Genomic DNA, 13,712 nt, shown 5'->3' with positions numbered 1-13,712 from the left:
CCAGTCTGGGCAACATAGTGAGTTCAAGGACACCCTGAACTACATAGTGAAAACTTGTTTCAGAAAGACAAAAAAAAAAGTACTCAGAGCCCACTTGAGTGAAATGGAAATGGACTCATCTTGAAAGGCCTTGTGGCCTGGTGTGGTGGTGCATGCCTGTAAGCTCAGCACTCAGGAGGCTGAGGCAGGAGGCTCGTTGTGAGCTTGAGGTCAACCTGGGCTGCAAAGTGAGCTCAAAGCCTGAACTGCATAATAAGACTCTGTCTCAAAGAAGAAAGAGAAGGAGGAGGAAGAGGAGGAGGAAGAGGAAGAGAAGACCTTATGGTCCTACACATAGGAAAAGTCCTTTGTATAAACAATTAGATATATATATATAGTTGGCACTCTGTACATTGTACTGCATCTGTGGACTGTAACTGTTGATCAAAAATACTTTTTTAGGGCCTATGAGATAGCTTAGTGGACTAAGCACCTGCTTAGGTGGCACTGCTTGCAGCACCGACCCCGCTCCATGGGTGCGCTGAGCTACCCAATGAGACAGGGCATGGTGGCGCATGCCTGTAATCCCAGTGCTGGGGAGGCTGAAAACAGGAGGATCACTATGAGTCCAAGCTGTGTACTGAGACCCTGCGCCAAACACATAAACAAATTTTTTTTCCAGTACCAGAGATTAAACTCAGGACCTTGCGCTTGTGGGGCAGGTGCTCAGCTGCTGAGCTATATCTCCAGGCCTAAAGAAACAGATTTTATTTTTGAAACAGGGTTTCTTTATGGCATGCAGTACCAAGGATCAAACTTGGGTCTTTGGGTTTGCCAGGCAGATATGTAAGCCACTGAGCTATCTCCCTGACCCAATCAAAAATAATTTTAAAATATTGCAATTGCAGTGAACATGTAAACTGTTTCCTGTTATTCCCTAAACAATACAGTAAAATAAGTATTTTCATAGCATTTGCTAATATAGAAATGATTTAAGTACATAAGGGAGGATGTATGTAGGTTGTATGCAAGCAGGAGTTTGTCCTATGTAAGGTTGTTGAGTATCCATGGCTTATGGTATCCTATGGCACCTTGGAATTATTGCCTCTGAACACTGAAGGACTGTCCTAGAATCACATATTGGAGAGACAGTGAATCCAGCAAATCATAGACATTAGTAATAGGGTCTGGGTGTGTTTAAGATCCCAAGTGAGTACGTTCCCAACCCATGGCTTCCCTCTCTTAACCGCACATGTAGAAATACTGTCATAAGCTTTTGGTCCATTAACTAGGCCAGATGGATATGAGACCCTGTCTCAAAAAGGCAAAAATCAAAACAAGACAAAACAAAACAAAATTAGATCATCAGTTTCAGAATTACAGCTTCAACCTACTTCTTAGAATGGCATAATTATCTTTGAAGAAATGGTGACAACTTCTTTGCCTATTAATTTTTTTCAAGGAAAGAGGAGAACAACTCTTCAATGTGTTGATTAGATATGTAAACTCCTGGAAGGGACATGAGTGATAATTGAGCAAAGGATAAAATACTTATTAAAGTAACATAGAGAAGATACAGGAAAGAATGTAAATTCTTAAAACTATGACCTAAGAGCTGGAATATTTACAAAAAATTCTTCAAATATGTGATACTCTGTGCTTGAAGAGCTTTCTTGGAGAATAATTTCTCATGTAGTTTAACATAATTTCTAAAATTCTCAGATAAAGTATCTGATTGGTAACTAATTATTATAGAAGATTTTTTTTTCCCTGCCTCAGGTTTATTTGTACAAAGAGCACAGGAAGATGCCAGCCCCTCACAGATGGCACCCCAAAAGTCACACCAGTCCTTCTGTTTTTACATCAGCAGATAAGAGGTTTTTACTGTGGAGTCTTCATGGGGGCCTGGGCACCTTTTGGAGCCTGGGCTGGAGAAGAAGCTGGGGCCTGAGCCTTGGCTGGAGCAGAAGCTGGAGCCTGGACCTTGGCTGGAGCAGAAGCTGGAGCCTGGGCCTTGGCTGGAGCCTGGGCCTTGGCTGGAGCCTGGGGCTTGGCTGGCAAGGCCTGCAACCCTTGGCAGTGTGGGCATGGACACACTTCCCAAACTTGGGGTGGACAGTATAGGCAAGCTGAGCAAGCCTGCAGTTGACCCCCTTTGGAATGATCTTGGGCTTGACCTCCTTGGGCTTGATGAGGGCCTTGATAGCCTCCGCATGAACACTCATGGCCTTGGCATTGTTTATCTGCATCTTCTTGAAGCCCTTCTTGGTGTGCTTCTTGGCAAAATGCACGTTCCTAAGGAACTTGGGATCTACCCCCTTCAGACATTCGTATCTTTGTGACTGAGGTTTCTTGATGTCATTTCTGTGCCATTTTCGGGACTGGCTGTGCATGGTGTGGTTCTTGGACTTGGTCATAATTGCACTGTAAACTGTAGCTGCCAAGTGCCCAGAACCGGAACTTTTTTTTTTTTTTTTTTTTTGAGACAGGATCTTGCTATGCAGTTCAGCCTGGCCTTGAACTCTCTTCATAGCTCAGGCTGGTCTGGACCTCGCAAATATCCTCCACCTCAACCTCCTGACTGTTGATCCTGATTTCCATACCCACGGGTTGGCTTATGATAGAGCAGGTACTGTTGGGCTTAATTATACCAAGATCAGAGTATTGTTATCCAGATCCAAAGTACCTCCAACTTCCTGGTATGACATGTTTTGAACATAAGTCTGAAGTAACCCTAAAACCATAGCATAAGGTCTAAACTTCTCATACTTTCATACATTCATACATATAATCAAACTTATTGTTACTTACAGTCTTTGGTCTTTGACTCCTTCCTGTAATTTTACTGCTCAATATGTTAGTCTTTAAAAAGTGTTGGTGGGAATGTCCAGATGATGTGGAACTTAGGGATGCAAGGCCTATAAAGTTAAAAATTGGGTAAGTGAGATCTCTGTGGCAAGGGGAAAGCATAGGTTTAATTTATGAAATTGTGGAGCTTAACGTGGGCATCTAATTCACCTTCATCCATCAACTTTGAGTGAAGATATCAAAACTTTGATGGAGCTACGCATGATATAGCACATGCCTGTCATTCCAGCACTTTGAAGGGCTGGGGCAGTTTGAGGCCAGCCTGGACAATTAGTAACTTGGCAAGGCCCTGTTTTTATTTTTTATTGTTTTTGTTTTGTGAGGCAAGGTCTCACTGTGTAGCCTGGGCTGGCCTTGAACTCCCATTGATCCTCCTGCCTCAGCCTCCCAACTGCTGGGATTACAGCCGTGCTCCACTAAACCCAGCAAAACCCTAACTTTATTTTCTAATCTGATTTGTTTTTAATTAAGTATTATGGTCTCATACAAATTTGTGCTCATGCTGTACCTTCCTCACTTTAATCTTAATGAGCTGACAGGAAGCACCACTACCAATCACACACACAACAGTAGTTTTAGTCTTGTGTTTTTAAATAGCTGTTTAAATACTACCCTGAATAGTAACTCAAACTGGCCTAAAGAATTCAAAAGTTGGGACCGGGGAGATGGCTCAGTAGGATAAGCGCTTGACTGGCAAACGCAAAGATCTGAGTTCAATCCCCGGTTCCACAAAAAAAAAAAAAAAAAGAATTCAAAAGTAAAGTCTAACTTGCTATTACATCATGCCAATTCTTAAAAGGATCTGAACTTACAGATCAACTATATAAAATGTAAGAAATGCTATATATTCTTTATTTGGTATAATACATACACCACACTAGAATACCTTTCGGTAAGTAAAAGGAAGTACTTTTTAGATACAGGGAATTTTAATTAAATTGGCATAGTGAAAACCAAAAATATAATGGGCCAGAGAGATAGCTCAGTAAAATAAGCGCTTGCCTGGCTAGCGCAAGGGCCTGAGTTCAATCCCCCGTTCTGCAAAAAAAAAAAAAAAAGAAGACCAAAAATATAGACATAGCTTTCTTGTCTTCAACTACTCCCTTTAACAGGCTAATAAACACAAATTAAAACATGGGAGTCTTGCTTGGTTTGAGACAACGAAGGATTCTCCCAGTATTTAAACATATTCACATAACCAGTTATATAAATCTAAACATAAAACCAACCTTCAATAGTTTTGAGATGACATTCTCAATCTTTGTGAAAAGTTGAAATTATTAATCAAGTGCAACCATATATTTAGAGGGGGGAAACAGTGACAGTATTTACTGAACTGGAATTACTATCAAAACTTGAAGAAAAAAAAAAGATACCCATTTAACTACAAGCCAATTTTACTTAAATCAGGACTGTCCAACAAAAATATTATCAGCCATTCATGGTCTTAATTCTGGTGTATAAGATCTATTAAATTATGGTACACAAACAAAAGCCATGAGACATTTCTGTTCTGTAATAAATAAGTCAGTGACTATTATTCATTAGTAGCCTTTTTGAGGTAAGCTACTAAGTCTGCCCTTTCTCCTTTCTTCTTGATGCCAGCAAAGATCATTTCTGTTTGAGGGATGTACTTCTTGTGATTCTCCAAGTACTCTATCAGTGTATCCTCTCCCCAGGTGATAGCTTTGTTCTTGTTGGCATCTGGGTAAGAGAATCCAGTAGCCTGACCTGTCTTCCACCCAAAGGGACCATGGAAATTTGGCTGGTCTTGTGCTTGCCTCGCTCCTCAACAGTGTGGCCCTGGGCACACTTCTTCTTTTTTTTTTTTATGTCAGATGGGTAATGTGCCCACCTTGTAACAAGGTTTGAGGGAGGCACCTCTCATGCATAAGGCATGAGTACCCAATCATCACGCTCATGAACCAAAGGATCTGGGCACACTTCTGTACAGAACTTTTCTTGCCTTTCTCAACATCACCCATTTTTAAACATGCTGCAGCTTCCATGCTGGCTGGTCACCCCACTCTTTGCTCATCACCACAAAGGAAGTTCCAGTTCAGAAGCCTGACATCCCACTCTCTCAAGACCTTGACTTTAAATAATAAATATAAACAGGCTGAGAGTGTAACTGGGTTCAATCCCTAGTACCTCAAAAACAAAATCAAAAAATCTTGGGTGGAGTGTTTTGCCTAGAATCACATTTTAGGTGAAAGAGATTATGGGAAAATTGGACTCCAGGAGACAAAAGAGGAGAGCCTGGGACTATTCAAATTAACAGCATGTGGTAATGAACTGGATTTGCAGGTTGAGGAATCACTCTCAAATTTCTGACTCAAAACAGATATTTGGCCAGATCATTTGCTGAGACCGCGACTCCTCCACCCCTTACAGAGCCAGCCTGGAGAAGCAGAGCAAGGCAGGCTCCTCTTGACCTGTTGAACTCGTGAGACACCAGAGTAGAGACAGCCAGGAGCCACCAGTTGTGTGGGCCTAGGGCTCAGCGGAGAGTCTCCAGCTGCAGGTGTAGACTTGGCAAACATTAAAGCCACAGCGATACAGGCAGTTAACTTCCAGGAAGAACGTGAAGAGAAGAGGTCTGACAGAGGCCAGCTCCATAGTCTACCTCTGAGCTTTGTTAGCTAAAAGTGATGACGTTTCACAATGTTTAAGCCACTGTTACTTATTACTTTTTGTGAGAGTATAGTGATTCTATTTAGAACCTTTGTTGTGATTATTGTTGTCTGCAGTGCTGAGGACTGAATCTGGGGCCTTGTGCCCTCTTGGAAAGCTCTCTACCACTGAGCTACATACCCAGCACTCTTCTAAGAAGTTTGACTGTGAAGAAGAAGAGGAAGGCCAGTAACAGGAGAAAAAAAAAAAAAAAAAAACCAAACAAACAAACAAACAAAAACGTGGTGAAGGGAGGCTTCTAGCTTTCAGTGGGTTTCATGACTTCGCACATATATGATTAACATATAATTGCTGGTTGCAAATTGGAAGGATGCATGGATTGGAAATGCAAGTACGTAGAAATGAAGCAGATAAAGAAAATTTCAAGATTTTACACCAAGGAGGTAGGTGTAAATGAGATCATGTCCACAGTGATTGGCCCAAAGAGGAAGAGGGCAACCATATTGGCCTGTTTTTGTTGTTGTTGTTTTTGACTATGATAAATTACTTGAGGCAGGATGATTCTATAGAGAACAGAGGCTAATTTCCTTTACTGTTCTGGAGGGTCAACGTCCACAATCTTATGATGGGGATGGAGGCTGGGGTCCAGTTTTTCTGGACTCTACCAAGGGAGAGTCTCACTGCAGGGGTACTTGAGGGAGAAAAGGATCACATCTGGAAACATGCAGCCAGAGAGCAACGCCTTAGGGACCTACACACCTCTGATGAGGCCCCATCCCTTGAGAGCTCTGCCGCCTCTCAGTAGCCCCCACTAGAGATCAAGTGCCTGACACGTGAAACTTGGGAACACATCCATGCCACACCTTCACCACTTTCACAGGAAGGAGAGAGAAGCAGCTGAGGACCCATGTGGGTGGACTGTGATGAGAAATGATGGGAGTGCCCATCTGATGGCTTGTAGTTCCCCTGAAGTTGGATATAAACAGTTGAGGAGGGGGAGGTCTAAAGAGAGGAAGTGTGAAGTAGAGGAGAGAGCAAGCTGACCCACCCTCGGTGCCAGGGGAGAAATGATGAACTGGCCCAAGACTGTCAGGTATCTTACTCCTTGGCTTTGGGATCTGTTCAAAAGTGGGCATATGACGCGAGTTGGTCTAGTCAGAGCCCTTGCTGGCCATGAGTACAGAGTGGTAGTCATCCTACTGCCTGAGGGACCTCACTTCGTTTCTGCTCGCAGCCTGCTCAGAGTCCAGTGACTAAAACAGTCCTCATGAAACAGATCCAAATTTGCTCAGGCTGCCTTGACCCAGTCCACCTCTAAACATTTTATAGTTTTGTGAGCCAGTTGACCTCATGTTTTCTTTAAGCATTTCAAAGGTAACTGCTCTAGGACAAATTGCAGTTTCTCAGGAACTGCAAGACCCAGGTGAATCCACATTAATCTGAGGTCAAGAGAACATGACCTTGACAGTGCCTATGTTTTGACAGGGGGCACAGGGAAGCTGCTGCTGCTGTAACAGGAAGGAGAGATCTGGAACCCTTCAGGATGCCATCTGGTGCCGGGTGTGGTGGTGCATGCTTGTAATCCCAATATTTGGGAGGCTGAGGCAGAAGAACCTACTGGGAGTTCAAGGCCAGCATGAACTGCATAGTGAGACCCTGTCTCAGGAAAAAGAAAAAAAGAAAGAAAGGAAGAAAAAAGAAAAAGAAAAGAGGAAATGAAAAGAAAATCCAGCTGGCCTGGCCAGTAGCTGAGGAGGAAGAAGGGGAATGTATGGCTGATTTTTACCATTTGGAACTGCTAGTGTAGTTGACAACCATGTCCTCAGGGTGGTAAGGTGCTATAAAGACAGCTGTGACCTAGCTCCTCTACATGTGACTCTACACAGACAACGTCCTCACATGCCCCTCTTCTGACTGACTATAGAGAGGAGCTACAGGGCTGTCTGTGTTCTGGGAGTAACTTTCCCGTGGGTCCCTGGGAAGAGCCTCCTTGCCTTTCATGCCCTGCCCCCAGCTTGGGGAGGAGAGTTTCCCACCCATCTGTACCTCACTCCAGTTCTCCGTCTCTGAGCATCAGATGTGCATTATTTCATTAATCCTCAGAAGAAGCCCTTTAGGTTTGTATTTCTGCTTCACAGAGAGGCTAATGAACCTGTCTAAGGTCACACAACCAGCAGTGACAAGATTCTGGCTTGTCCTCTTCTAAAGCTCAACCATCAAGCTATGCTACACACTGGGAAGGGAAGGGATCAGCTGATCTTCACTGAAACAAAAAACCAAAAACCATGCTGTTTGGTGATATTTTTGATAGAGCTGGAGGAAAACCAGAAATTTATTTAGTCCTCATCCTACAGAAGAGGAAGCAAGTTTACTGTCACCTGGAGGACTGTTTCAATGGCCTGTGATAGCCTCAGGCCCCCATACAAGCATCACAATGCAGTTTGTGAATAATGTCAGAGAAATGTAGCCATCACTGGGACCAGTTGTTATTGCTGATTGCAAACTCTTGGAACAGATGTGAGTACTCCAAGTTAAAGTAGAAAATTCTGACAAGTCAGAATTAAGTTCATTCATTCATTCATTCATTCATTCATTCATTCATTCATTCATTCATTCAACAAACATTGTAGAGGACCCACAGTAGTACCTGGCTTGTTACCATTAGTCACGGACCCCTGTATGCAGACCCCTGTATCTCTTGGGATGGGGATGGGTGTGCTTACCATGTGAACAGCTCATGTGGACAGGCAGCTGCTCAGGGAGCCTGAGCTGACTCTGCAGCTCTTGCGCCCGCTGGAAAGCATCAAGCTTCATGCTGTGCTCCTGGGCAAGCCGGCTTCTTACCTGATGGGGAGGGGTTGGGAAGCAGAGAGGCTTACTTTAGCTCAAAAGCTCACACTGGTGCTCTGAAGAACAGTGTAAACCCCAGGCCACCCCAACAGCACCAGGTCTTGGCAAAGTCCTGGCTAGCCTGAATTCAGGCCTAACCATTTCATTCTAAAAATCAAGGACTTCAGAAAGACCAGAACTTACTTTGGTGACCCTGGGCACTGAACCCAAGGAACTTCAAGGTACATCCCAGCCTTTTTATATTTTATTTTGAAACAGGGTCTCACTAAGTGGGTGTTGAATGTGCAATCCTGCTTCCTCACCTCTTTGTATTTTTTTATGTTTATTTTATCAGACAGGCAGAGGGATAGGAAACTTAGGGCTCAGTTCACAGAGGATCAAGCCACAGAGCCTACACAAAGGACCCAAAGGAGCCCTTGCAGTAAGCCTTGATCGTCCCCCAGACCTCCATCTCAGCTCAGCATCTCTGTGGCTCCCTGGGCATCACCCCCTGGCCTGGCCAACACCAAGCCAGATCAGCTCAGCTCTGGACTTCCTTGTCCATCTCTTCCTTGGCACCTGACCATGATCCTCCAGCTGTGTAGGAGCAGGTTCCAATGCGACCTCATTTATGGAGACCCACAGGTGTTTTTTCTCTTTAAATTTATCATCTCCTAATTATCAATAAAATGAATACATATTTGTGAATAGTGTCCCCTCCAAATTCATACCCTCCTGGCACCTTAGAAATGCTGTCTTTATAGATACAACTAAGTTAAGTTGAGGCCATACTGGGTGCAGGGTGAACCCTACATCTAATGACTTTATTTTGTTGTTTTGGTACCTGGAATAGAACTCAGGACTCTGTGCCTCCTAGGTAGGCACTGTGCCACAAAGTTGCTAAATTGCCTGGGGTAGGGTTGAATTCGGATCTTCCTGCCTCAGACTCTGAGGGTGCTGGGATTATAAATGTGTGACACCACACCAGACTGACCACTGCCCTTTTAAAAAGAAGACAGGATAAAGATGCTGTTACATCTTGTATCTAGATGTCCCCCCAAAGCCTTATGCAGTTATAGGTGGAGCTTTTTGGAGGTGGCTGGATCTGGGGTGTGTGATGCTGGGACCAAGGATGTGATGTTGGGATTGATTCATGGTGTGATGGATTCATGGTGTGATGGTAGGTTAAGGGTGTGAGTGCTGCTTCCCCTGAGGACAGGAAGCCTGGAGAGAATACAAGGGATGGAGAGAGGGCTGCTGTTGCCACTGCTTCTTGCTTGCTACTTTGCTGCCTTCTGCCTGCCACGAACTGCTTCTCCTCTGTAATGTCCCCTGCAGTGCCACCCTGACTTGGAGTCAGCTGATTAGGTACTGTAGCTCTACACTGTCCACCACAATAAGCCTTTCCTCCTTTAACTTTAGGTGTTCGGTATTTTTTCTCAGCAGTGAGAAAAGTAAGACAGACACAGAAGGGCACCTGACTGAGCAGTCTATGGGCTGATGAAGAGAAATGGGGGGCTGGGCACAAGGTCCTGAGTTTGATTCCTGTTTAAAAAAAAAAAAATGCAAGAGTGAATGAGAGACAAGCCAAAAACTTCCAAGGAGTGCTGGTCGTCATTAGAGGCTAAGAAGTTGACTGAGACAGAGTTTTCCTCAGAGCTTCTTTAAGGAATCAGTCTTACCAATACCTCAAGTTTATACTTCTGGTCTCCTGAATGGTGATAAAATCAATTTCTATTTTTTTAGTCATCCAAATTGTGATGATTTATTGTGGCAACTGTGGGAAACTACATTTTGGGGGGTGGGAGGGAATATGTGGAATTGAACTCAAGACCTCATGCTTTCCAGGCAGGCACTGCTCAGCTGAGCAACTGTAAGACAACTTACATATATATATATATACATATATATATATATATATATATATATATATATTTTTTTTTTTTTTTTTTTTTTTTTCTTTTTCTGGAACCGGGGATTAAACTCAGGTTCCTGAGCTTTCCAGGCAAGCGCTTATTCCACTGAGCCATCTCCCCAGCCCCTCTGAGCAACTGTAAGAAACTAATGCACACACTCATCTTGAAAATTCATGCACATGTGTTTTAAATCTGCCTGCTGTGTAGACTTCAGCAGATGACCCTGCACACTGGCCGCTGTGGCTGCAAGCTGTCATAAATAAAACAGTACGGAACTGTTTACTGTGTGTGTGAGGGGAGGCTCCCAGGTGTAGTGTCAATTTAACTGATTATCAGAGTCCAGAATTAGGAAAACTTTCTAATACAAACTAGACCCCATCTTCTCCTATGTACTTTTGGTATTTGGGTAGGATCTTCATTTTCCATGGGTAGAAGCCAGGGGAAACATGTTAAGATTCTTTGAATCAGGGCCGGCCAGATAGCTCAGCAGACTAATGGGCTGGCTTAGGCAGGCACTGGACTGGGGTTCGATCCCCAGCGTGTTGTGCCAGCTCCACCACTGGGGTCGCTGAGATGACGATTGAGACTGGGTGTAGCGGTATGTGCCTGTAATCCCAGTGCTTGGGAGATTGAAAACAGGAGAATCACTATGAGTCCGATCTGTATAGTGAGACCCTGTAGACCCTGTACTAAATACATTAAAAATAATAATAATAATAAAATAAAAGTGTGATAAAAACAAAACAAAGATTTCTTGAATCAGACCAGAGTTAAATATATTTGAGAGATACTAGTAAAGGAGAGAACATACTTCCTAGGGACTGATCTTGAGGTAGCTTCCTCCACACCCACTTCACCGAGGCGGAGGCAGTGACTTGGCCAACATTGTGCAGAGTCAGCACCTGAACCCAAGCCTACCTGCCTCTTTCTGAGGCTTCTCTGCCTTCTTAGTCCTGACAAATGTAAACATTTATTGAGAGCTGTGCATCAGGCCTCATTAGAAGTGCTTTATTTGAATTGCCTAATGAATCTTTCCCCCAAATCCCATGAAGAATATCATCTCCACTGTGCTGATGGGGAAACTGAAACAAAGAGAAGCCACAGACCTTGCGCAAAGTGACACAGCAGGAAGCCTGAGCTGGGCAATCTGACTCTAACGCCTACGCTCAACCCATCTTTCAGGGTGTCGGAGGCAGGCAGGACATTGGTGTTCTCTGAGGTCAGTCATTATCACTCGTGGAGGCCAAGGCTAGTGGATGAAAGGAGCCACTGCTCTTATTAATAGGCTGAGGATGCTATTTGAGGTGGGGAGGCCCAGGGCACATGGGCTGCCAGAAGAGCTGGACAGGGCCAAGGGTTTTGAAATATATATGGCAAAACATATATTTACTGAGAGAAACCTGAAAAGATTTGTTTTCACTACCTCTAAAATCTTTGCCACTGTTGGGCTGGGGATAAGCTGGGTGGTCTAAGCATCTGCCTAGCAAGCACAAGGACCCGGGTTGGATCCCTGGTACCACATGCCTGCCAGCACCAGAACCCTGGGCATGCTGTGCTGGCTCTGAAACTGGGCATGGTGGCACACTCCTGTAATCTCAGGGCTGGGGAGGCTAAGACAGGAGGATCACTTAAGTTCAAGCTGTGTAGCAAGACCCTGTACCAAATAAATAAAGATTAAAAAATAAATAAAGGGGCCGGCAAGGTAGCTCAGCAGTCTAAAGCACTTGCTTAGGCAAGGTTAGGACCCCAGTTTGATCCCCAGCACCACATGCCATGCAGCCCCACCCCCAGGGTGGGCTGAGCCAGCCACACACACTAAATAAAATATTTCTTTTTTCTTTTCTTTTTTTTTTTTTGTTGGTGGAACCAGGGATTGAACTCAGGCCCTTGTACTTGCCAGGCAAGCACTTACTCTACTGAGCTATCTCCCAGGCTCCCAGTAAAATAAATAAATGAATAAATAAATATTTTGCCATTATAAAATTATTTATTTATTTATTTTAGGGAAGGATCTACAGGATCTCACTACTAGATCAGACTCATAGTGATCCATCTATTTACAGCCTCCCAAGAGATGGGATTATAGGCACATGCTACCATGCCCAGTCTCAATTGCTGTCTCAGTGTGCCCTGGGGGTGGGTCCAGCATGGGAGGGCCATTATAAGATAATTAACTATTAATCATAGGGAACTCTGGAGAACTTGATCTATGAATTTGTTTTTGTGATGGGTTTTAGAAAAATTTATAGGCCATGTGGGGGAGTATCAGATTGTTTTTATAAATTTAGCCATATTTTAATGTATTTTTCATAAAATAAATGTAAACGGGGGCTGGGGAGATAGCTCAGTAGAATAAGTGCTTGCCTGGCAAGCATAAGGGCCTGAGTTCAATCCCCGGTTCTGCAGTAAATAAATAAATAAATAAATAAAATGTAAAATTCTAATGTACTTTTTTTTTTTGCTCCGAATGCCTTCAGGGCAGGTTTGGCTGGCCTGAGTTGTGGGGATCAACCACAGCAACCTGAGCCTGACTGCTTTGTTGAAGCAGCCACTTAAAGAACTGAGCGAAGGGGCAGGCCCCCTTCTAATGTACTTTTGTCCCAAGACTACTTGTTTCTTCTCTCCATTTCTATACAAATATCATCGTTAGCCTTCTCTCAATTCAGCTTTTTAAAAAAAATTTTATTCATTTTAATGAGAAAAAAATAGCAATGAAACAGTTTCAAAACAGGTTTGTAGGACAATTACAATATTTAATATGATGCGTATTGTTGTCTTTGTAGTAGTTATTCAGAGGACAAGATGCAGAAACAATAGCTTGTCTAAACACTATTCGTACAAACCTTTCTTCTCATCCTCAATTCAGTTTTAACCACAGAACTCTCCTTATTTATCTTCTTTTTGAACACTTGAAACATTTAATAATTTAATTTTCTAATTACATTTCTGTCTCTTGTGCTGGCTGGTAAAGGAATTAAAGGCTTTGTCACTGAGTGGCTAATGTGAAGTACCTTCTCTGCAAGGGGCCATTCCCTTTTTTCTTTTTACTGAATTACATTCTGTGGTCTGCTTTTTTGGAACTTAGACTAATCCCCATCTACATGATAATAGTCTTCCTTTTTTCCCCCCTGGTGGGATATATTTACAAAAGTATGTTGTGTCTGTAAACTATTTTTGCCTTACATTCTTGTCTCTGCATTCCTGGAAATGTGAATAAATTCCTTCTATAATAGCTTGCAAGATACTTGCTGCCAAAGGCAGTTCAAAGACAAGAGCTGAGTGGAAGGGTGTTTTCCTATGCATTGTATGGGTGCTGAGATTGGGATCTTGGGGCAGCCAAGCCCCAAGCAGTCACCCCAGTGTGGTATAAATGTGACCATTTTGGGGAAAATGGCAGAGTGGTGAACAGCAGAGAAACAGCCTTACTGAGGTGTGTGTCCAAAGCACAAGGTCCTGAGTTCAATCCCAGGTACCACAAAAAAAAAA

General features: G+C 43.4%; 1 protein-coding gene and 1 non-coding gene across 2 annotated transcripts in view; both read right to left on the bottom strand.

Annotated features, from left to right (window-relative positions):
- Positions 1 to 2,742: 2,742 nt before the first annotated feature.
- The window catches only part of Ccdc162p, a 252,570-nt gene continuing 241,600 nt past the window's right edge, over positions 2,743 to 13,712 (bottom strand). The window contains exons 45-46 of the mRNA XM_023722322.1: positions 8,205 to 8,325; positions 2,743 to 2,897 (exon numbers count right to left, since the gene is read on the bottom strand). Coding sequence (XP_023578090.1) covers positions 2,743 to 2,897; positions 8,205 to 8,325 — 276 coding nt within the window. The remainder of the gene's footprint in view (positions 2,898 to 8,204; positions 8,326 to 13,712) is intronic.
- LOC111818419 lies at positions 4,680 to 4,781 on the bottom strand. The gene has a single exon (XR_002822412.1). It is a non-coding gene; the product is annotated as a small nucleolar RNA U13 (small nucleolar RNA).

Source organism: Octodon degus, unplaced genomic scaffold (assembly GCF_000260255.1).
Source record: "Octodon degus isolate 3935 unplaced genomic scaffold, OctDeg1.0 scaffold00090, whole genome shotgun sequence".
In the NCBI taxonomy this organism is placed as follows: Eukaryota; Metazoa; Chordata; class Mammalia; order Rodentia; family Octodontidae; genus Octodon; species Octodon degus.
The sequence above is the reverse complement of the archived record's forward strand: the minus strand, read 5'-3'. Positions and strand labels throughout refer to the sequence as shown.